Source organism: Camelina sativa, chromosome 20, assembly GCF_000633955.1.
Source record: "Camelina sativa cultivar DH55 chromosome 20, Cs, whole genome shotgun sequence".
Taxonomy (NCBI): Eukaryota; Viridiplantae; Streptophyta; class Magnoliopsida; order Brassicales; family Brassicaceae; genus Camelina; species Camelina sativa.
The window spans coordinates 15,294,856-15,318,201 of NC_025704.1; the positions used below are offsets into that span (position 1 = coordinate 15,294,856).

The 23,346-nt window shown below is 32.2% G+C and overlaps 5 protein-coding genes, 2 long non-coding RNA genes and 1 other non-coding gene across 11 annotated transcripts; 5 read left to right on the forward strand and 3 right to left on the reverse strand.

Annotated features, from left to right (window-relative positions):
• On the reverse strand, positions 1,090-4,760 carry LOC104770896 (fimbrin-2-like). 2 transcript variants are annotated; one of them, XM_010495366.2, is made up of 14 exons: positions 4,534-4,760; positions 4,271-4,444; positions 3,909-4,150; positions 3,631-3,802; positions 3,489-3,527; positions 3,335-3,403; positions 3,106-3,222; positions 2,779-2,990; positions 2,524-2,679; positions 2,239-2,438; positions 2,001-2,158; positions 1,656-1,752; positions 1,476-1,567; positions 1,090-1,386 (listed from the first exon to the last, which is right to left on the reverse strand). In XM_010495366.2, the coding sequence occupies exons 1-14, from the start codon at positions 4,618-4,620 to the stop codon at positions 1,237-1,239; spliced, it is 1,965 nt and encodes a 654-aa protein (XP_010493668.1). In that variant the 5' UTR covers positions 4,621-4,760; the 3' UTR covers positions 1,090-1,236. The 2 variants fall into 2 exon arrangements, with proteins under 2 accessions (XP_010493668.1, XP_010493669.1); XM_010495367.1 differs by having other exon boundaries at positions 4,530-4,618.
• On the forward strand, positions 10,200-10,271 carry TRNAK-UUU. The gene has a single exon. It is a non-coding gene; the product is annotated as a tRNA-Lys (tRNA).
• Positions 10,320-12,869, forward strand: LOC104770897. Its single transcript, XM_010495368.2, has 9 exons — positions 10,320-10,724; positions 10,986-11,141; positions 11,409-11,477; positions 11,570-11,740; positions 11,823-11,966; positions 12,061-12,219; positions 12,328-12,393; positions 12,506-12,565; positions 12,654-12,869. Exons 1-9 carry the CDS (start codon positions 10,401-10,403, stop codon positions 12,696-12,698), a joined length of 1,194 nt encoding a protein of 397 aa, XP_010493670.1. The 5' UTR covers positions 10,320-10,400; the 3' UTR covers positions 12,699-12,869.
• Positions 13,355-14,865, forward strand: LOC104770898 (uncharacterized protein At5g48480-like). The gene is made up of 2 exons (XM_010495369.2): positions 13,355-13,810; positions 14,421-14,865. The coding sequence occupies exons 1-2, from the start codon at positions 13,518-13,520 to the stop codon at positions 14,650-14,652; spliced, it is 525 nt and encodes a 174-aa protein (XP_010493671.1). The 5' UTR covers positions 13,355-13,517; the 3' UTR covers positions 14,653-14,865.
• On the reverse strand, positions 15,208-15,680 carry LOC104770899 (putative lipid-transfer protein DIR1). The gene has a single exon (XM_010495370.2). The coding sequence runs from the start codon at positions 15,618-15,620 to the stop codon at positions 15,318-15,320; it is 303 nt and encodes a 100-aa protein (XP_010493672.1). The 5' UTR covers positions 15,621-15,680; the 3' UTR covers positions 15,208-15,317.
• On the forward strand, positions 16,953-18,441 carry LOC104770900. Of its 2 annotated transcripts, none has more exons than XR_002036922.1 (4): positions 16,953-17,349; positions 17,479-17,937; positions 18,033-18,069; positions 18,172-18,441. It is a non-coding gene; the product is annotated as an uncharacterized LOC104770900 (long non-coding RNA). The 2 variants fall into 2 exon arrangements; XR_764662.2 differs by having other exon boundaries at positions 16,956-17,318.
• On the reverse strand, positions 18,646-19,118 carry LOC104770902 (putative lipid-transfer protein DIR1). The gene has a single exon (XM_010495371.2). The coding sequence runs from the start codon at positions 19,056-19,058 to the stop codon at positions 18,756-18,758; it is 303 nt and encodes a 100-aa protein (XP_010493673.1). The 5' UTR covers positions 19,059-19,118; the 3' UTR covers positions 18,646-18,755.
• LOC104770903 lies at positions 20,391-21,766 on the forward strand. 2 transcript variants are annotated; one of them, XR_002036921.1, is made up of 4 exons: positions 20,391-20,787; positions 20,917-21,375; positions 21,471-21,507; positions 21,610-21,766. It is a non-coding gene; the product is annotated as an uncharacterized LOC104770903 (long non-coding RNA). The 2 variants fall into 2 exon arrangements; XR_764667.2 differs by having other exon boundaries at positions 20,394-20,756.

Consider the following 23,346-nt stretch of genomic DNA (forward strand, 5'->3'; position numbering starts at 1 on the left):
AAAAATGTCCAAAAACTTTAGAAAAATTGTCAATTTAAACCCCCACACCTTTTATTTGAATCTATACAATTTGAGTGTTGTAAGGCTTAAGAGTTAAGACTTAAATAGTCAACATTCTTCACCCCTCAACGTTAATCATATATTCATATTTAAGAAAGTAGCATGATCTGTCAATTAAAGTCTAAAGTTTAGTTTTTTCGATAAAAAGTATAAAGTGAGTTGAAGAGATTTGTGACTTGTGTGAGTGTTAAACATTCTTGTTTTGAATTATTCAGTTGTGAAGTATCGATGAATATGATGTACTTCACCGACAAATTTAGATGAAATTCGTTTTTTTTTTTTACAACAATAAACAAACCAATGAGCTAAGCGAAGAAACATCATTTACATAAATAAAATTTGTATGTATCTAGAGTTCCATGAAACAATATTTACATAAATTACCAAAAAAAATAAAACAAAAAAATGTTTTAGTATTTTCACAATTGACAATCTTCAAAAAAAAAAGTGTAGATGGACAAATGTTTAAAAAATTCTCCTTTATACCGAGTTTTCAGAAAACAAATTATTACATAAACAAAAACACTTATACATAATAGATAAATCACATGTTTTTATGGATTAAGGATGATTGAAAAAACTTTGATCTATGATAGATTTTCTTTTTGAGTGGTGTAAAATATTATAATTACTATTTATATTCAGAAAAAGACTACTAATTTTATCTTTTTTTTTTTCTTTCATTGAATAATCAAGTAACATGTATTTAAAGGAAAAAGGAATATGATTAGAAAAATAAAGTAATTATATTTCTACAACATGATTTACGTGCACCAATGACTTCGACAACGTTGAGAGATGTTCACGTTTGCAAGTTAAATGCAACCCGCACAAGCAATCCAACAATATCAAATTGCAACTACGAGCACAAAAATGCTTTTATCATTGTGCTTTTGAATGGATTAAACAGACGAGAACGAGTTTATAGAGATGTATTGGACAAAACTATCATTTCTTCGGAGCAACAATTTGGCTTTGAGTTTCTTTGCACAATTGATCAATGTATTATTTCGTAGTTAGATTGGGATGTATGTCAATATTCGCCGATGACATTTCAATTTTTAATATTGTTTTTACACCCCAAAAAAAAATAAAAAAATACGAATGAGCGGAATAATTGATAACATCACATATTAAAATTCTTAAGAATATATAATTTCACCGGAAACCATATATTTATTCTATGGAGGAATCAGAAGTAGAATCGTCGAGTAGACTTCCACAGTGGTTGTCGGGAGATCCGGTAGGCTTATTAAGATGAAGAGGTTGTTTGAGAGTCCAATGCATTATACTCGCCGTCAACGTAAGCATCATCTTCTGATTCACCTGTTTTCATAATATTTACACACATAAAATTCAAATCTTTCACTATACTGTTCTATTGATTTTGTTTAGCGACAAGGTTTCAAAAGTACCTCAATTATGTCTTCAGGGAGTAAAAATATGGAGCAACCCAGTTTCCTTGCTATGCTAATCACGTAAGTTGCATTCATCTTTTTCTCTTCATCTGTATGTTTAGTAAGTGTTGTCCCTATTAAATTATAATGTTCACTCATAAACAAACACAGAAACATAGTATTTAACAGTTCATTTACCAGTTACTCCGTTTGTAACAAGACTCCAGTTTACGGATCTTGGCTGCACTGAACTCAGCAGCTCCAAGAAAAAGATCCCATCGGATAAGCTCTTGTCCTGTCAAATTCAGACATTCATTCGTTATTCACACATGGCCCGGTTCGATGTGAAAGACTAACAGGCTACTAAAGCAAAGGATTACTAAACATTTGTTGTTTATAAAGTAGTTTAATGCAGTTTTACAAACTCTTAAAGCAAATATTATTGATAGGGCCACAACTCTTTTGTTGAAACGGACCACCATTTTCATTGTATCATACGGATTGTGTATGTAAAACAAATGAAGCATGCAGGAGAGTACTTACCCTGAAACTGTACATGCGTGTTTTGCATCCATTGTTTCTCACTTTTGCATTTGCCCATTCCAATATATCAACGTCTGTTATTTCTTTGCCATTGGAATGGAATCTCAAGTTCTTAAGAAGTTGAAGGATGTTGTATCTCATCAATTGCCATAAGTATGCTGCAATAGGTTGAACAAACCATCATTATTATTTTAAGTTGGTTCATAAAAACACATAATCATGGAATTGGAAAACTTACCTAGTATGAGCTTCTTGTTTCCTTGAACAATGTCATTTCCGGCAATGTTAACCAGAGAGAACTTGAGCTGCTTCCCTAGTTTCACAACCTGGTTACAGTTTTCTACTTTCTTGAATGGCAATTTAATGGGAGGCTTGCTTGCTACTTTCCAATTAACAATGCCTGGAGACACCTTGTCTAGTGTCTGCAATAGAATCCACCTGTTGACAAACACGTAGCTCAGTGTTAAATATACATTCCACATCTCTATTAACCAGTTCTTATACTCAATGCTGAAATACTAACCCATCTCTAAGATCTTCAAACACGTTGTTTATGTATAGCAAACTATCAAAGCTGTTAATCCAAAACCGGAATGCTTTTTCTTCTCTTGAAATTTGGGTGTCATCAGCTAGATTTTCCAGAAAAGATATCTGTTTTGTTTGTGTTGAAAGGCCATTCCTGCGGGGAAATAAAAAACAGTTCTAATCTGTTAGACCAACACTAAAAATGTTTCTTTTCACATGAACTGTTTTTGATTTTTTAAGTGTATCTTTTCACCTGTGCTGGAATATATGTGCCACAAACGCAAGATTAAGATTCGGGGAACCCTCAACAATATCTTTCGCTGTCAAGTATCTCCTGCACCCCATTCTGTCTGCATGTTCGAGCACAAGCTTTGCTCTCTCAAATGAGCTTTTAACTGCAAAATGTGATGCATTCTTGTGCTCTGGTGCCAGGACATTCAATAGATTAGTGTAAGCTTCCGCATCCTGTAGAAAATCATATCATTAGCCATATAAAAGAGTCTATAGAACATTTACTAGATTATTTTGGTTAAACCAACCACTTAAGAACTCATAACTTGATATTAGAGACTTTGAATACCTTTACATCAGAGGAGAAGTTTGTGACAGTTTTCTTGTATTCAGTTTTTCTTAACTGAAAATTCATCCATCTCAATAAGATCTTCTCAGGTGGTAAACTCATCAGCTCTTCCACATCCTGTTAATCCAAAAAGTTGAAACAAGGTCAATTTCTTTTGTTAAAAAAAAGAAGTCCTTGAATGTTTGTTTTAAACTAGTGGTATCAAAACAGTGAGTGAGTAGTATTTTACCGTGCTATCACCGACCAACTCCACCAGCTGGGGAGTTTTCTTCAAGTTTAAGTCTGCTAGCAATTGTATCTATACAGAACATTCACAATAAAGATTAATAACACACTCATCATAGCAAAAACAACAAATAGCAGTAGTAGCAATAGATCCTCACCTTGATGATTTGAGAAATCACACCAAGCACAAGATGACGCTGAAATAAGAGAAACAGAGAAGTGTTAGTCACCATTACCAAAATCTCAAGATAGTGAACAAGCTAATGATAGACTAGAGTTAGAATCACAGATTCCACATACCCTTCCTTCAATGATATCTTGAGTTCCTATATTAACCACAGTACACCCAATAGCCTTTGCAGAGTTTAAACAAAGCGTATGATTCTCGTTTCTCTCCCATGGATTAAGCATACTCTTAGTATTAATCGCTCGTTCATCAATCGTTCCAGGAACCGCCACATTAATAAGCTTACTACATCACATCAGAAAACAAAACCCCCACCAAAATCTTTATCATCATCAAAAGTAAAACATTCAAAGAAACATAGAATCTGAGCTAAGGAAGAAACTAAACTCACCAAAGCAGAACACCATCTTTTGCAACTTCGAACAGATCATTCGAAGCCGGGTTAATCGGAAGGTACTTGTTTAGAAACTCATCACCAGAGAGATAATTATTGATATGAGCAACATAAGAAGACTTCTCAGAATCGCTAATCGTATGCAACAAAGTCGTTGTAGCTGCTTTAAGAAACGCAGACGAGTTCTTCACACCGCTTCCGATTATAGCATTCACATGCGCTTGAAGATTCAGATAAATCTGCAATTATAATTAAAAAAAAAAAAAAAAAAAAAAAAAAAAAAAAAAAAAAAAATNAAATTTTAGAATCACCAGAAGAAAACACAAAAAGATCTGTAGAGTTAATCGACAATACTGAACTCTGAGGTAAAACTCGAAATCGACGTCATCGTTTAATTTGGGATGAAAGCTTTGGATCAGCGTCGCTCTCTCTTCGTCGCTTAGGTTCTGATCTCCGACTACTTTTGATTTCCCCATCCTTGACGCGAGGTCTGATACCGTTAGCTTACCGCTCTCTCTTCTCATGCTCGTGAACTATAAATAATTGAAAGAATCAGATCGGAAAAAAAAAAATCAATTGAGAAAAGTAAAATATGAAAGGCGTATGGATCAGACGTACGTACGTGAGATTTCAAACTCCGAAGCTCCACTTGTGTGAATTGGTTCTGTAACCATGGATCCGATACCAAAATCCCCACGAATCCTGACATTTTAATATTCTCTATTACGATTGATCTCTGAAGCGTACGTTAAGAAGAAGAAGAAGCTCTATAGCAGAGCTGGCAGTGAAGAAGGAGAAAGGGAAAATTCAAATTAATGACGAAAGTACCCCTTTGAGTCTTTTTTGCGATTTTAAATTTCGCAATCAACTTTTTTTATTTTTGTGTGTGGGCAATAAAACTGTGACCTGTGAGGGCCCATAATTGTCGTTTATATTGAAATTACGCTTTTAACCTTTGCCTTCAATGGCTTCTCGTTATCGTGGAGAGGGTAAATACAAGATTTGAAGTTACGGCTAATAACTAGTTGGAGCTGTACGTAACGGTCGTTTAATTAGTTTGGTTATTTCCATCCCGAACGTGGATTTACTTAAAAATTCAAACCTTTTTCCTTTTTCCTCAAACGTAGATCAATAAATTTCAAAGTGAATAGAAAAAATTTAAACTTTCTTGACTTAATTTTTCTCTTGCTGTCACTATTTTTTAATTATTACTCTTCACTCTTCAGTAAATTATTTAAATATGCACCACACAAAAAATGTTACCGATGTAAAAATGTATTTATGAATTATCTTTTTTTATATGCACAAAAACAAAAAAATTGCCCAAAAATTCTAGATATCTAAGAAGAATTCCTCAAAATACAACACTTTATTTTTTTTCTCCAAAAATACCACTCTTAATTTATTTTTCCAATAATACCACAAGCACAAAAATTAGCTTTTAAAAATGTAAAATTTATTTGGTTTAGATTGACTATTTTATATTTAGGATAAAGTTTTTAAGGGGTGGAGTTTTTAGTGTTTAGGATTCAATGTTTAGTTTTGAATGGTGAAAGTTTAGTTTTAGTTTTATTATATTTTTAGAAAATATGTTTTCATGGTGTTTTTGAAAAATAAAACTAATAATGTATTAGTGAAAAAAATTCCTTATCTTAGTAATCTTTACAAGAACTGCAATATATATATAAACACTAATATTTGTGCTTACGTACGTCGGCACATAGTCATTAAATAAAAGGAATATGCAATAGATACCACAAAAATCAAAAGTAATTAAGAAACTACTATATGACCTACAATGTATTCTCTCTCTTCATATAAAATTACTCTTATACCCATTACATATATTACATGTTATTTGTTTAAATATCATGTTATTTTTGTTTTTTGAACGAAATTATATGTCGATTTGGGTTCACAAATGAAATGGTTAGGGTTTAAATTTTACAATTAGAACGAAATTATATGTCGGTTTGGATTCACAAATAAGATGGTTAGGGTTTAGATTTTACAATTAGAACAAAATTATATGTCGGTTTGGGTTCACAAATGAGATAGTTAGGGTTTAGATTTTACAATTAGAACGAAACTATATGTCAGTTTGGGTTCACAAATGAGATGGTTAGGGTTTAGATTTTACAATTATAACAAAATTATATATCGGTTTGGGTTCACAAATGAGATGGTTAGGGTTTAGATTTTACAATTAAAACGAAATTATATATCGGTTTGGGTTCACAAATAAGATGGCTAGGGTTTAGATTTTACAATTAGAACGAAATTATATGTCAGTTTGGGTTCAGAAATGAGATGTAAAATATAAATATTACATGCTATTTTAAAAAATCTCACGAAATTTTTCACTCTTTCTATCTAACACTAAAATAAAAAAGGGTGATTATATCTTTTTACTCCAAAAAAACATGGACCCTATGGTATTTTCCTATTAAAAATGTTTTTGTGGTATTCTCTTAAATAACTTTCAAAATTGTGGTATTCTCTTAATTAACCCTTAAATATATATATATAAACCTAGATGCATTGTTAGCTGCAAAAAGTAGCTAGACACATAACATCTATTTTGTTGTGGCAAATAGACAAACTTTTATTAAGAATAATAGATTATCAATGCATTAACGTTCCTTTAGTACTTTATCAATATTAAAAGTATTTCACTTGATTTTTCCTGTTATAAATAAATTCTCAAGTATTTCATTTGATAAATATTGTATTTTCTATACCTACCACAACTACATCAGTATTTTTTTTCCTTGTAGTACGCATACCATTCTGTTAGTGTATATCAATGTCTATAAAGTATAAACATACAATTAACTCTTTTCTCATTTTGTATACTTCATTTTACAAGTAATAAATATAAGATTTATGGAAAATCTGAAATTGAAAATAAGCTTTAAAAAAAATAAAGAGAATCTTTTAGAAATGCCACTTTTTGGTATGCTCATTTTCAAAAATACCTATTTTAGCTGTCCATTTTTATAAATACGGCTCAATAAAATTGAAAATTAAGAAAAAATTATAAAAATGATAATGTAGTTATGAATGGTACCTACTACTAACATATTCAATCAAAGTATTTTTGAGGTTTTTTATAAGGTTTTTATAAAGTTTTACAAGGTATTTATAAGATTTTACAACATATTTATAAGATATTTGTAAGGTATTTATCCTACTATATTAATTGGGAAGTACAAATTTGAAATTAACCTGAAATATGTAAAAAATTACATTCAATTGCCATTACAAAAACTTAATTAAAATTAATAAATTAACGAAATAAATATAATTAATTTAAAAACGAAAATCAGAGACACAATAAATAAAATAAATTGTAGAAAAGTAAAAAAAAAAATCTATTAGAATCAAAACTAATATGTATTAAAAAAAATTAACAGCTAAGATTTTAAAAATCTAATCAAATAAAATCTACAATTACAAATTTTATCCTACTATATTAATTAGGAAGTACAAATATGAAACTAACCTTAAAATGTGTAAAAATTACATTCAATTTCCATTAAAAAAACTTAATTAAGATTAATTAATTAATTAAATAAATAAAATTAATTAAAAAATGAAAACCAGGGACACATCAAATAAAATAAATTGTAGAAAAGTAAAAAAAAAATCAATTAGAATCAAAACTAATTTGTACTTAAAAAAAATTAACAGGTAAGATTTTAAAAACCAAATCGAATAAAATATACAGCTACAAATTTTATCAAAACAAATTTCCACCACAGGTTAAAATTATTACAGACAAGGAAAGGAAGCCACAGAAAAAAACAATGAATGTTGTTTTCAAAGAGGCTTTTTAGAACTTTTACTAGCTATATTTAGTTGTTTTTTTATATGTTAGTAAGGACTGTGTTTAGTTGACAAATGTTTAAATAATTTTATTCATTACATGCAAATGTTTCAATAAACATTTTTAAAATACAAAAATTATAATATAAACAAACCAAATTTTTAATCACAAACTATTATAAATAACATAATAATAAAATAAATTATTATAAATTTTAATTAAAAAAATTTCAGCCCGCGGTTCTCCGCGGGTTAGTACCTAGTAAGGTGTTAAGAAGGTTACACATATAGATAATAATATAAATATAACTAGATTTTAACTCGCTGTACACTGCGGGCATATAATTTTTATTTATGTTGTATCTATTTGTTAAATACTGGTTGTTTTGTAAATAGAGAAATAACTAAAATTTTCAGTTGTTGTGCGGATAAATGATTATATTATTTTTTAACCCGCAGTACACTTCATGACCATTTGTTTGTTATATTTAGTTTGTTTTGTTTAGTGTTTAAGATTCTATTTTGATTTTTAATTATTATTACAAAAAATAAGGGATCTAAATACATAATAAGTAATTTATATGCTTTGCTGAAGTCACATTTTTCCTAATGATTTAATTATTTACACAATCTTAATTAAATCAACTTGATTTTATGTCAAATATTCTAATATTAGTAGTGTTGATAAATAATTAAATGAGGATTTAACCCGTGTTAACACAAATTTAGTAATATTTTATTAATTCCAACATATCCTCTTTATAACGCATCTACTATAAAACCACATTATATAGTATTTTAAATTTTACATATTCGTAATAATTCCCATTTTTTATTAAGTTTATATATGTTAATTATAATATTTAAATAAATGTCAATCGAAGTTTTTCTTATGTTAAAAATCAAAGCTCACAGGTTTTGGAAAACAAAATTGGAATCAAATTGTTGTTTTTTTTGTTTGCGAAAGATTCAGATATATAATATTTTCAAAACACAACAGAATGTGTGGTTAAATATATGATAGTTTCTATTTCCATATTGGTTGCTGTTATTTATTTAGTTGGAATGAATTGTAAAATATTTAGGAAACAAAATCTGTAATAATGTTAGTTTTGGAAACTTTTTAGGGGTTAATGTTGTAAGTAACTTTTTAAATAAACAAAACTAAAAAGGCATAACACAAAATGTACTTCAAAAATGTTAATATAGATTTACATATGTTTTTGTAAAGTTACACATGTATTTGGGTATATCTCAATACATTAAAGACATTTTGGATAAGGTATTAGAGAAGTGACATTTTTGAAAAGTAGTATTGAAAAGGGGGTGCTTTTGAAATACCCCTAAATTGAAGGAAAAATAGCTTAATTCTCAAATACCAAGAGTTTGTTTATGATTAACCCTTTCTCATTACTTGTAAAATGAAATTTACAAATAACAAACAGAAAGTAATAAGCTGAAAAAAAAAAGAACATAAAGTAATAAACATAGGTGGTTTCAGTTTTCTTAAGATTAAAAACATTTAGAAGTCATAATTATTTTTTACATGTAATTAGTCCTAGAAAATATAGATATTAACAAAAAAAATTATTTTAAATATATTATTTAGGAAATTAGAAAGTTAAAGAAATATTTCTATAAATTAATAATTTAATTTAATCAAATGAATAAGATAACGTGTGTGTAAATATAAGCAAGGACAAAATATTTGATTGCAATAGTGTATTATAAAACTACACCTCAAAGAGGATTTGGAGATAAAGCATGTGCCAGACTAGTGAATGAGAAAGAAAGAGAGATTTTGTAATAATTGAGCCAATATGAAGCAGTCCTTTGCCATGCCTACTTTATCTATAGTTTTCTCACTTCATTAAAATTAAATTATATTTGTAAGTGTTTATATCTTACCTTGATTTTTTTTTGGTTTTTTGGTTGGCTTATCCTACCTTGAATATAGATTGACTATCAAATAATCAAATGTGTATACACATTTATACATTGTTTCTAGTTCTACCAGTTGATCAAGACATAAATATATTGAGATACTTTATATGGCAGCATTAGTAATATGTCACCCGACTTTTTCTAAGTAGGCAATGAACTTAATAAGAATCATAAAACACCATTATATCATTTGGACCCCTCCATGCTTCATCCCACATGGTTGCTGATCTCAACTACGACGATTTCCATAATTGAAACCTGATTTTGTGTATCAAACTAAATATTAATGATCAAAACTAAAGCTAAACAACTTTACCCAAAAAAAAAACACTTTGTATTCGTATCGTCATTTACATAGATTAAATCCTACATATTACATAGTGTTATGAATATAACCAATATTCATAACGGTATATAACAAACCAACCAATTAATATTATTCGTGAAATGGTTTATTCTGGTTTTGCAATTTGGATCGATTTTTTTATATCTAATAAATAAAGTATTTTTATCAAGGCCTTCTTAGCTCAGTGGTAGAGCGCGTGGCTTTTAACCACGTGGTCGTGGGTTCGATCCCCACAGGCGGCGTTTATCATTTTTATTTTTAATTTTTCCTTATATCAGTATCTTCTTCGTCGATATTTTATCTTCCTTCTTTTCCTTGCTTAAAACCCAAAACCTCGAAAGTTTACAAAGTCCGAAACGAGAAAACAAACTATGTTACAGTCAATTCATCTTCGTTTCCCCTCAACCCCATCACCATCTCAAAGAGAATCTCTAATCATCCCATCGATTATTTGCTCCATTCCTTTCTCATCTTGTTCTTTCCGTCCAAAACAAACCAAGAAATTGAAGCGTCTTGTTCAATTTTGCGCTCCTTACGAAGTTGGAGGTGGATACACCGATGAAGAATTGTTCGAAAGATACGGAACTCAGCAAAATCAAACTAATGTCGAGGATAAGTTAGATCCATCTGAGTATGAAGCTTTGCTTAAAGGAGGCGAACAAGTCACCTCCGTTCTTGAAGAAATGATTACCCTCGTATGTTTTCTGAGTCCTGGTTTATCTCAACTTGCTTTTGTTTCATCTCAATTTGCTTTTGTTTCGTTTCTCTAAGCTTGGCATTTCGTCGAACAACTTATAGGCGTTTAGCTTTATAATTCATAGACTCGTTACTTGTTAATTGTTTGAATAAATGATGACCATTTAGTTTTCTGGATTATTCATCACTGTTTCCAGATGGCTTTATGATAAATAGAAATCTTTACATAGCGTGACATGTGAATTGCCCTGATGTTGTAGTTGACAGATATGAAGATGAATGAAGCATCTGAGAATGTTGCTGTAGAATTGGCTGCACAAGGAGTTATAGGGAAAAGAGTTGATGAAATGGAGTCAGGGTTTATGATGGCCCTTGATTACATGATCCAACTTGCAGACAAGGACCAAGACGATAAGGTAAAACAATTCTGCATTTGCGCTTTTTGAATAGACACACACAAAAAAACACATCCTCTAAGGATTGACCTGAGTTTGCTACACAAACGACCAAAATTGCTAGAATTGGTATACAGTTGTAACTCAGATTGCTTTTGCAATGTAGTGTAGCAATCTCTTACATATTTTCTCTGGATTTTGAAGACGGTTGTTACCTTCGCCATAAGTTTTGTAACATAGGCTGGAAAACTGATCAAAGAAATTGACTTTTTTTTTGTTTGAATTCAGAGGAAGTCTTTACTAGAGGTCGTCAAGGAGACTGTCTTATCTCATCTCACTAAAAAATGCCCTCCTCATGTGAGTAATATTTTAGTCAGTTTCTTCTTACTTTCAAGACGTTGCTATAGCTTTATATCATGTTTTCAACGTTAGTGTTACTGTTTATTTAGGTCCAGGTGATCGGTTTACTCTGTAGAACCCCTAAAAAGGAAAGTAGACATGAGCTGTTGCGTAGGGTGGCTGCAGGTGGTGGGGCTTTTGAAAGTGAGAATGGTACTAAACTTCATATACCCGGAGCAAATCTGAATGACATAGCTAACCAGGCTGATGACTTGCTAGAGGTATTGTGTTTGTTAAGGAATATGTATCTGTTTATCCTTAGAATAGTCTGAGAATGTGGATAACTCCGAGGAAATTTTGCAGACTATGGAGACAAGGCCAGTTATTCCGGATCGAAAACTACTAGCGAGGCTTGTTTTGATTAGGGAGGAAGCGCGAAATATGATGGGAGGAGGTATACTTGATGAGAGAAATGACCGAGGCTTCACAACTCTGCCTGAATCAGAGGTTTGTGAGACAAACTATTATGTCCATTATGCTGTGTTTATGAAGGTAATTGAAACATTGGAATAGAATGACTTATTGCATGATCGCCATACAGGTGAATTTCTTAAGCAAACTGGTAGCTTTGAAACCTGGAAAGACTGTGCAGCAAATGATCCAGAATGTAATGCAAGGGAAAGATGAAGGTGCAGATGATCTAAGCAAAGAAGGCGATTCTTCTACGCAAGCAAAAAGACCGAGTGGACTAAATGGAAGGGTAAGTATGACCAACTAGTACAGCTGTTGTTAAAAGATATGAGTTTTTGAGTAGGCGCTGAATCAAAGATTATTCGTTTCTTACTTGACCTACTTGATGTGATCCCAGGGAAGCGTTACAGGAAGAAAACCGTTACCAGTAAGGCCAGGAATGTTTCTAGAGACTGTCACAAAGGTATGTTTTCTATGTTTGTCAATCAGCTTGTCCCAACAGATGATAAGAGTAGAGTAGAGAATATCATGTGACCAGTTTTTTTGTGTGATGGTTTAAATCTAATCTTGATAAGGTATTGGGAAGTATATACTCGGGTAATGCCTCTGGTATAACAGCACAACATTTAGAATGGGTGAGTTTCTTGTAACACCAAAAACACTTGCAGACAAAAAAAAAAGTCGTTTCTTTACAATTTTATCAAAACCAAATTTGTTTAACAGGTTCACCAGAAGACCCTCCAAGTTCTTGAAGAAATCGCATATTAGTCAAAATATTATTTCTCGTTACATCAAGAAAGATTTGCAGGTAGAGAGACTGTGTCCTTCAACAAATCTTTCTTGGTATATAATTGTAATTTGGTTGGTGTATATTACAAACAAATATTGTCTCTATACGTTACATCCCCTAAGCTTAGTTATACATCTTGCTCATATACATCATCCCAGCATTAACTAAAGTAGTAAAGTCTATACCACACACATCAATTAAATCTGAAAAGTGCTGGTAAAAAAAAATTGACATTGAATTAAATATATACTGAAGGTAATAATGGTACAACATAACATATCTTTAACCCACTAGAATGAATGTGAGAAAATGTAACTTGTCCTATGTGGAACCAATTCATTCACCCATTCAGTTAGATAATGATAACAAACAAACTTGAAAAATGTAACCAAAAAAATTTAAAATAATTCGAACAAACCAATTAAATTAAATTAATATCGCAACGGTTGAACGGAGACGACACGTGGACGAGACAGTAGTCCTATAGGGTAGGAAAAGAGAGAGTCGTATCGCAATAAATGAAAAGAAGGGGGATTAGTAGGGGTATGCTCCCGTAAATAAACGAAAAAGTAAGGGTAAAAATCCCGGACGCGAAAGCAATTGTTATATCCATTTGAATCCTCGTCAGGTTGGTTAATAGCACAAAACGATTCCGCTTCTCCGCTTCCATAATAAATATCTCTCTCTCTCTCTCCTTCACCCATCGTTTTTCTCTAGATTGTTCTCTTACACTCACACCATTCTCATTTCTCTCTTTAACCGTAAACGAATCTTCAGCTTTTTTTCTTTCTCTCGCGATGGCTCAAGATGGTGTTACTGCTGATGGTGCTAACGGAGGAGCCACGACGGCGGCGGTTGTGGAGAAACCTGTTACCTTCACCGCTTTCAAGACGACGTTGACCGTTGAAGCTCAGAAAGTCAGCGACGCTGTTACGTTCTACAAATCTGCTTTCGGTGCGATCGAGTCTGGTCAGAGTCTTTACCCTAAGCGTAAGCTTGACCAAGAGCTTCCTCATGTTCTCTCTTCTGAGCTCAACCTCGCTGGTTCTTCCTTCGTTGTTCGTGACGTCACCACTCTCTCTGGTTTTACGTAAGCTTTCTTCTCTCTCTCGCTTGCACTTGTTGTGGTGTTTGACGTTTAGATCTCGCTTTTTTCATCTCTGATTTTTTTTTTTTTAGGTTTTTTTTTTTACTCGTTTAGTGTTTGATTTTGTTGTAGATCTGGATTTAGGCTGTAGTGTGAGTAGTTATCTGGAGATAAATTACGTTTAGAAGCTATTTGCTCTTCCTGAAACAGGATTTACTGTTCATATATTTGTTTGATTCGAGTTTGTTTAGACGTTGAACAGTGCGTACTCAGTGGTAGCGTTTGATTTCTGTTTAGATCTGGATTTTGGTTTGTGATATGAGAAGTTTCTAGTAGTTTAAGACGCTTAGAAGCTATTTTCATGGATGATTCTGCATGTTTTGGATATTTTGTGGTTTGATTTGGACTTTGAACTTTTTTTGTTTTAGACGTTGAACAGTGCGTACTCAGTGGTAGCGTTTGACTTTGTTTTAGATCTGGATTTTGGTTTGTGAGATGAGAAGTTTCTGATAATTTAAACCGCTTAGAAGCTTTGTTCATGGATGATTCTGCATGTTTTGTATATTGTGGTTTGATTTGGACTTTTTTTGTTTTTTGTTTTTACGTTGAACAGTGCGAAATCGGAAGGTACGACGATGACTCTAACCCTCGAGACAGATGATGTTGAAGCAGCCGTTGCGAAAGCTGTGTCCGCGGGAGCTGTGAAAGTGGAGGTTACGGAGGTGGAGACTGAAGGAGGTGTTCAAGGAAAAGTCACGGATCCGTTTGGTTTCACTTGGATCTTCTCTGCTCCGGCGAAGAAGATTGAGAACGCCGCCGTGAACGACGAGAACAAAGAGGTTTAGTTACTGCCGTCGGATCTGATTTTTCGTCGGTTTCTGAACAAACTCTGTCATCCTATTTTCTGGTTTATGCGTTTATGGAATCCGGTACGTAGTAAACCGGATCGATTAGCTTAATGACTTTCTCGGAGTTTTAAGTTTCACCCCTATTGACATACTCTAATCTTTGGTGAAATCAGATATTATTAATCGGATTTTATATATTTTTGTTGATGATTTTGCTTCTGTTAATTTTTTGTCAGTAATCATGTTTACCTTTGCTGGATCTGTTTTATCATAGGATAGAACCGTCTATTAGCTTAGTGGGTAAGATAAGAAGGAATTAAGAAGAATATTGGAATAATTTGTGTCGAGTATACGTTTTTTAAGTTTGTTGTATTGTGTCAGAGTGTTTAATACTGGGTCGGAGGTAGAGAAACCATAGGCCTCTGGGTATGTGCTTATTGGTTCCGTTCTCGAAATTGCCCTTACGTGTGTTGTTTGGGCCTTGTGAAGTTTTCAATTGGTCCTTCTATAATCTTTTGACTACTTTTTGGGGTGGTCGACCCATATACGCCATGTGGCAGAAAGTACGTTTTATAAAAAAAAAGAAATAACAACATCTCATATTAGAATATGAAAAGACACACACGCACACTGAGTCACTGACACGCACAAAGCTCATTTTATTAACAAGTTGGGGCGTTGGGTATGCCACACTCTTTAGGGAGACCAGAAGCGAGTTCGGGATCTACACCGAAAGAACCGAGCCATGGAGAGTTCTTGTATCCACAGAGACAGGCGAAATCAGCGTGCTGCAGAGCGGTACAGCAAGGCTGTGTTGGGTTTGTTGGATTCCCCTTGGTCACCGCTGGTTTGCACTCATTCAACTCATCCTGGGTCATGCCACAGAGGTCAATCGCTACTGACCTATCGACTAACATAGCCATTATCATCACGATTATAGCCGTAGCTGCCTTCTTGCTCGCCATTTTTTTTTTATCTTCCTCTTTTTGTTTGTTGTGTTTGTGGTGTTGGAGTGAATGTTGATGAGAAGGTGTATCTTCTTATATAATATGTGTTAGAGTAACCCGTGAACCAGATTGAATTATTCCATTAGTCACGGGTTGTGTTTTTTTTGTACTTCACTTTTGGGATATGGTATTTGTCATAGAATCATAGCACTCCGATTCAATTATCCAATTACACAGTCCAGCCCACAAATCTTGTACTACAAATGGAAACTATATATTGTTGTCAACTGGCGCATTGTATACTTATAAAATTCTCTTTCATATAGAAAAACAAAATTACATTAAAAACCATCTTTAAACTATTGGGCCGATTTGAGCCCAAGTAAGAGTTATGTTATTTTCTCTGTCAACAACCAAACAATTAGCTACTTTAATCACAAAACAAATGAGAACATCAGTTAGTACAATATAACCTCTATAAATTAATAATATTGGGACCAAGATATTTTATTAATTTATAGTGATATTAATTTATTTATAAATTAATAATTATTATTTTATAGTGTAAATTATTAATTATTAATTAATAGATATAGTTTTAATTGTTAAATTTTAAAAAATTATGAATTGAGACAATTTTATCAAAATAAGATTAAACTTTCGGATGTTGTAAATTTTATGGTTTATAAATTGAACTTGTAATATTTAGAAAACATTATTGGCAATAAATTACAAATACTATATACAAATTGACTTATACACATGACATACATAAATTCAAATTTATGAATAATAATTAATATCAATTCTCCTATTTTAATAATCTGTCAAATTATCAAATTGTATAATGATGCATATCTAAAAATTGAAAGCTTTCAAATTTAACTATTTTTATGATATGTTATAAATTTAGAGATATCATTATAGTTTGAAAATACAACATCACAATTGTTCTACAGAAATGAGCTTTAGAAGAAATATATTATTATGTCAGTATATATATATATATATATATATGTAAATTTACATGATTATTAATTTATGATATTATTGGGACCATATTTTACATGGGGATTTCAAAAAAAATATTATCTTATTATCTTATCGAATTTTGTTAATTTTTACACTGGCCCAACTTGAGACTAGCAAAATTTATTAATTTATAGTATTTATTAATTTATAGAGTATTAAATTATAGAGGTTTTACTGTATATAAATGGAAGCAAAAAAAAAGTATGTATCTCGTTAGCTCTGTCATTGGTTCTTCTACCTATCGACTCGAGACTTCTAAGGCTATCTTTATCGGTACAACTATTAGAGTGTTCTAAGCAAAAAAAAATGTTTAATAAATTGAACAGTAGCCTTATAACATAATTTTTGATCTTGAATTTAGAACAGTTTTAATCCCAGTTCTTCGTGTACGTGGCATTACGGGATTTGTTGGGAATTTTTTGCAATCGGGATAATTTTCATTTCTCTTCTTCTTCCATAACGCAACTAGGTTTTCTTCGAGAAAGAGAGAAAACAGCGAAAGCTTCGATTTTCGTTCGAAGGTAAAAATTCTATCAATCGAGAAAACAGAGACTAAACACCCGACAACCTCTTTATCTCTTTCACAATTCACGAACAAGGGGAAGACGGTGATGGAAGTTGGTAGCGATGGCGTTGCTGTCATCACACTCATCAATCCTCCTGTCAATTCTCTCTCTTTCGACGGTACTCCTCTCTGATTTCATCAGATTTCTAGGTCAATTTCGTTGTTTGATTGTCGCTTTTATATGGTTTCGATTGATCTCCGAAAATTGCAATTCAGCTTTCCGGATCGAACTTAATGATCTGATTATGTGGAATCCTGTGTGTCTGCTTTAATTTACAGTACTATACAACTTCAAGAGTAACTACGAGGAGGCTTTGAGCAGGAATGATGTTAAAGCTATTGTTAATTTTCTTTGATTAATTGAGAATCGAACTAGTTTATTGAACTGTTGTGGTGGGAAATATAAATCAGGCGGCTGCAGAGCTGGCCAGGGATCGGATCGTAGTTGGAGTATGTGAGCGACCACACCTTTAAGCAAGTAAGCGACTACACCTTTAATCTTTTTCTTTGCTTAGAATTGTAGCAGTTTCATAATTTTTTGTTTCCTAAGTCCCATGAGATTGATTCTTATATTTAGCTAAGTTTAGTTGCTTTGATTGATTTCGACTTGGAGTGATGTTGTTACTTATGAGCAAAATGCAAAAGAAGAACCTTTGAACATCTTTCCTAAAAAGTCTGAAACTTTTTTGATGAGTTGTTTCGAGGTATAAACATCTCTTGAAAGATCTCATTGTCCAGGTTCTGATCAGTCTTAAGTTAATTACAAACAAGCTCATTTGTTCTTTTCTCTGTGAATTGTTCTCTAAATTTTGTGTTTGGGATGTGATTTGTAGTGTTTGCTTAGATTGAAAGAGAAAATCTAAATGATAGGTATGTTCAAAGCTTTGCCTAACCTTGTATGTTTTTGTTATTTTTTTACACTGTGTTGTTCTGCAGTTGGTCTCATATGAAAGAATACCGTGTGTGTTTCAGGTTCATGGACCTGAGCTCTGTTTTGGAGCCTGGCAGGACATCGGGTTTCATGCCTCCCCAGCATCCAGCAGCTTTCCATCCTAATAAGATGGCGGTCTACCCTAGTTACGGTTACTATCCAAACATGTCAATGTGGCCATTCGTCAATCCTGCTGGCCGTGATTCGTCTCAAGATGTCAAAGATCATGCTCCTGTTGCTTAATCTTCTTTCTGTTAGATTCATCATTGATCATAGTTCAGATGATTCTTTATCAGTAGTTTTGCAGTAACCATTGGNTTTTTAAGTTTGTTGTATTGTGTCAGAGTGTTTAATACTGGGTCGGAGGTAGAGAAACCATAGGCCTCTGGGTATGTGCTTATTGGTTCCGTTCTCGAAATTGCCCTTACGTGTGTTGTTTGGGCCTTGTGAAGTTTTCAATTGGTCCTTCTATAATCTTTTGACTACTTTTTGGGGTGGTCGACCCATATACGCCATGTGGCAGAAAGTACGTTTTATAAAAAAAAAGAAATAACAACATCTCATATTAGAATATGAAAAGACACACACGCACACTGAGTCACTGACACGCACAAAGCTCATTTTATTAACAAGTTGGGGCGTTGGGTATGCCACACTCTTTAGGGAGACCAGAAGCGAGTTCGGGATCTACACCGAAAGAACCGAGCCATGGAGAGTTCTTGTATCCACAGAGACAGGCGAAATCAGCGTGCTGCAGAGCGGTACAGCAAGGCTGTGTTGGGTTTGTTGGATTCCCCTTGGTCACCGCTGGTTTGCACTCATTCAACTCATCCTGGGTCATGCCACAGAGGTCAATCGCTACTGACCTATCGACTAACATAGCCATTATCATCACGATTATAGCCGTAGCTGCCTTCTTGCTCGCCATTTTTTTTTTATCTTCCTCTTTTTGTTTGTTGTGTTTGTGGTGTTGGAGTGAATGTTGATGAGAAGGTGTATCTTCTTATATAATATGTGTTAGAGTAACCCGTGAACCAGATTGAATTATTCCATTAGTCACGGGTTGTGTTTTTTTTGTACTTCACTTTTGGGATATGGTATTTGTCATAGAATCATAGCACTCCGATTCAATTATCCAATTACACAGTCCAGCCCACAAATCTTGTACTACAAATGGAAACTATATATTGTTGTCAACTGGCGCATTGTATACTTATAAAATTCTCTTTCATATAGAAAAACAAAATTACATTAAAAACCATCTTTAAACTATTGGGCCGATTTGAGCCCAAGTAAGAGTTATGTTATTTTCTCTGTCAACAACCAAACAATTAGCTACTTTAATCACAAAACAAATGAGAACATCAGTTAGTACAATATAACCTCTATAAATTAATAATATTGGGACCAAGATATTTTATTAATTTATAGTGATATTAATTTATTTATAAATTAATAATTATTATTTTATAGTGTAAATTATTAATTATTAATTAATAGATATAGTTTTAATTGTTAAATTTTAAAAAATTATGAATTGAGACAATTTTATCAAAATAAGATTAAACTTTCGGATGTTGTAAATTTTATGGTTTATAAATTGAACTTGTAATATTTAGAAAACATTATTGGCAATAAATTACAAATACTATATACAAATTGACTTATACACATGACATACATAAATTCAAATTTATGAATAATAATTAATATCAATTCTCCTATTTTAATAATCTGTCAAATTATCAAATTGTATAATGATGCATATCTAAAAATTGAAAGCTTTCAAATTTAACTATTTTTATGATATGTTATAAATTTAGAGATATCATTATAGTTTGAAAATACAACATCACAATTGTTCTACAGAAATGAGCTTTAGAAGAAATATATTATTATGTCAGTATATATATATATATATATATATGTAAATTTACATGATTATTAATTTATGATATTATTGGGACCATATTTTACATGGGGATTTCAAAAAAAATATTATCTTATTATCTTATCGAATTTTGTTAATTTTTACACTGGCCCAACTTGAGACTAGCAAAATTTATTAATTTATAGTATTTATTAATTTATAGAGTATTAAATTATAGAGGTTTTACTGTATATAAATGGAAGCAAAAAAAAAGTATGTATCTCGTTAGCTCTGTCATTGGTTCTTCTACCTATCGACTCGAGACTTCTAAGGCTATCTTTATCGGTACAACTATTAGAGTGTTCTAAGCAAAAAAAAATGTTTAATAAATTGAACAGTAGCCTTATAACATAATTTTTGATCTTGAATTTAGAACAGTTTTAATCCCAGTTCTTCGTGTACGTGGCATTACGGGATTTGTTGGGAATTTTTTGCAATCGGGATAATTTTCATTTCTCTTCTTCTTCCATAACGCAACTAGGTTTTCTTCGAGAAAGAGAGAAAACAGCGAAAGCTTCGATTTTCGTTCGAAGGTAAAAATTCTATCAATCGAGAAAACAGAGACTAAACACCCGACAACCTCTTTATCTCTTTCACAATTCACGAACAAGGGGAAGACGGTGATGGAAGTTGGTAGCGATGGCGTTGCTGTCATCACACTCATCAATCCTCCTGTCAATTCTCTCTCTTTCGACGGTACTCCTCTCTGATTTCATCAGATTTCTAGGTCAATTTCGTTGTTTGATTGTCGCTTTTATATGGTTTCGATTGATCTCCGAAAATTGCAATTCAGCTTTCCGGATCGAACTTAATGATCTGATTATGTGGAATCCTGTGTGTCTGCTTTAATTTACAGTACTATACAACTTCAAGAGTAACTACGAGGAGGCTTTGAGCAGGAATGATGTTAAAGCTATTGTTAATTTTCTTTGATTAATTGAGAATCGAACTAGTTTATTGAACTGTTGTGGTGGGAAATATAAATCAGGCGGCTGCAGAGCTGGCCAGGGATCGGATCGTAGTTGGAGTATGTGAGCGACCACACCTTTAAGCAAGTAAGCGACTACACCTTTAATCTTTTTCTTTGCTTAGAATTGTAGCAGTTTCATAATTTTTTGTTTCCTAAGTCCCATGAGATTGATTCTTATATTTAGCTAAGTTTAGTTGCTTTGATTGATTTCGACTTGGAGTGATGTTGTTACTTATGAGCAAAATGCAAAAGAAGAACCTTTGAACATCTTTCCTAAAAAGTCTGAAACTTTTTTGATGAGTTGTTTCGAGGTATAAACATCTCTTGAAAGATCTCATTGTCCAGGTTCTGATCAGTCTTAAGTTAATTACAAACAAGCTCATTTGTTCTTTTCTCTGTGAATTGTTCTCTAAATTTTGTGTTTGGGATGTGATTTGTAGTGTTTGCTTAGATTGAAAGAGAAAATCTAAATGATAGGTATGTTCAAAGCTTTGCCTAACCTTGTATGTTTTTGTTATTTTTTTACACTGTGTTGTTCTGCAGTTGGTCTCATATGAAAGAATACCGTGTGTGTTTCAGGTTCATGGACCTGAGCTCTGTTTTGGAGCCTGGCAGGACATCGGGTTTCATGCCTCCCCAGCATCCAGCAGCTTTCCATCCTAATAAGATGGCGGTCTACCCTAGTTACGGTTACTATCCAAACATGTCAATGTGGCCATTCGTCAACCCTGCTGGCCGTGATGCGTCTCAAGATATCAAAGATCATGCTCCTGTTGCTTAATCTTCTTTCTGCTAGATTCATCATTGATCATAGTTCAGATGATTCTTTATCAGTAGTTTTGCAGTAACCATTGGGAGGGGATTAGAGAGTTTTATGATTTTTTGTTTCGGGTTATCAAGTATTTAAGCTTTACTTTAGGTGCTATTTTTGAATAAAGAGAAACTTTGATCCAATGTAAAGGTTGAAACAGATCATTTGAAGATATCTATCATTTCTCTTCCACATAGTATTAAACATTCTTAAAATTTAAATTAAACATTAATCTATGTATTTATTAAACATTCTTAAATTTCTATAAGAATATTATATTATTAAATATTAAGATCTTAAACATATTTTCCCAATAACTAACTTCTTAACAAAAGTTCTTAACTACTGATCTTACATTATTTTCACAATATTTATACTCTAAGAACACCCTAAACTGATCTTCCTATAAAGATGCCCCAAAATAAACTTTTACTGCACATTTCAGACTTTGACCACAAATGTCAAATGTTTTTCAACGAATGTCAAATGTTATAAGGGAAAATTGTAAAAGTAGAGCAAATTAGACTTTTGACCTTTGTCTTCTAACCACTTAGCCTTTTCTCTTCATTCTCTGTGACTCTGAGAGAAGCGTTAAATCCAAATTTCTAGATTCTCAATTTCCTTTACTCTTCTATACTCTTCTATTTTTTAAAATTAGTTTACATTTTCTTTTATTTGAGGATTTCAGTTCTATTAGTCGTAACCATTGTAGAGACGTTTATTTTAGTCACCATCTCATATTTTAACTTAAATTTGGTGGTGTGTTGTTGTTGATACACAAGAGCATTATTAGCTTTCAAATGCAATTACCTGTTTTACCGGCGACCATCACTGTTTTACCTAAACCTTACAAAATGTATAGCGGCGATCACTGTTTTACCTAATTTACAATCATTTTTTTTTTTTTTTATTTACAATCATTTTCTTTTGTTACCGTTATGAAAAGAATTAAAGTAAATCACTTCTTCTATGCAACCGAAGGTTAAAAAGACTCAAACAAATGACCAAAAAGTTTCATGTTTACGGAATTACGAAGAGTATTTTGATACGTATGTATTTTTCAATTTTTTAGGCTAAGATTGAACTTGATCAAAAAGAAAAAGAAAAAAAAGGTTAAGATTGATATTATCCTGTGAAGTGTGAACCCTAACTATGCGATGATTCTAAATATTGCATATTCTTTTAAATCTTTCGTCATTAGATTTTATATTCTGAATCATGTGTTCGTTTATACTCCCTCTGTATCAGAATAGATGATGTTGTAGGATTTTATTTTGTATCAGAATAGATGATTTTCTATATACTTTTATCAATTAATGCTAAGAAATTGCAAAGTTCAAGAATCATTAAATGAAAATTTAAGAGTTTGATGAAATATTATTGGTTAATAATTATAAAAATATATTATTAGAAAATAATAATACACTTATTGTTAAATAATAAATGTTTTTCTTGATTTATGTAAAAATCCTAAAACATCATCTATTATGATACAGAGGGAGTAT

Coding starts and splice junctions, on each gene's coding strand:
- LOC104770896 (XM_010495366.2), bottom strand. CDS start 4,620: ATGTCAGGATTCGTGGGGATTTTGGTATCGGATCCATGGTTACAGAAC. Junction 3,404..3,488: donor TGATTTCTCAAATCATCAAG/GTGAGGATCTAT, acceptor TGTTCTGTATAG/ATACAATTGCTAGCAGACTT. Junction 2,159..2,238: donor AAACAAGAAGCTCATACTAG/GTAAGTTTTCCA, acceptor AACCTATTGCAG/CATACTTATGGCAATTGATG.
- LOC104770897 (XM_010495368.2), top strand. CDS start 10,401: ATGTTACAGTCAATTCATCTTCGTTTCCCCTCAACCCCATCACCATCT. Junction 10,725..10,985: donor TTGAAGAAATGATTACCCTC/GTATGTTTTCTG, acceptor CTGATGTTGTAG/TTGACAGATATGAAGATGAA. Junction 12,394..12,505: donor TTCTAGAGACTGTCACAAAG/GTATGTTTTCTA, acceptor AATCTTGATAAG/GTATTGGGAAGTATATACTC.
- LOC104770898 (XM_010495369.2), top strand. CDS start 13,518: ATGGCTCAAGATGGTGTTACTGCTGATGGTGCTAACGGAGGAGCCACG. Junction 13,811..14,420: donor ACCACTCTCTCTGGTTTTAC/GTAAGCTTTCTT, acceptor TACGTTGAACAG/TGCGAAATCGGAAGGTACGA.
- LOC104770899 (XM_010495370.2), bottom strand. CDS start 15,620: ATGGCGAGCAAGAAGGCAGCTACGGCTATAATCGTGATGATAATGGCT.
- LOC104770902 (XM_010495371.2), bottom strand. CDS start 19,058: ATGGCGAGCAAGAAGGCAGCTACGGCTATAATCGTGATGATAATGGCT.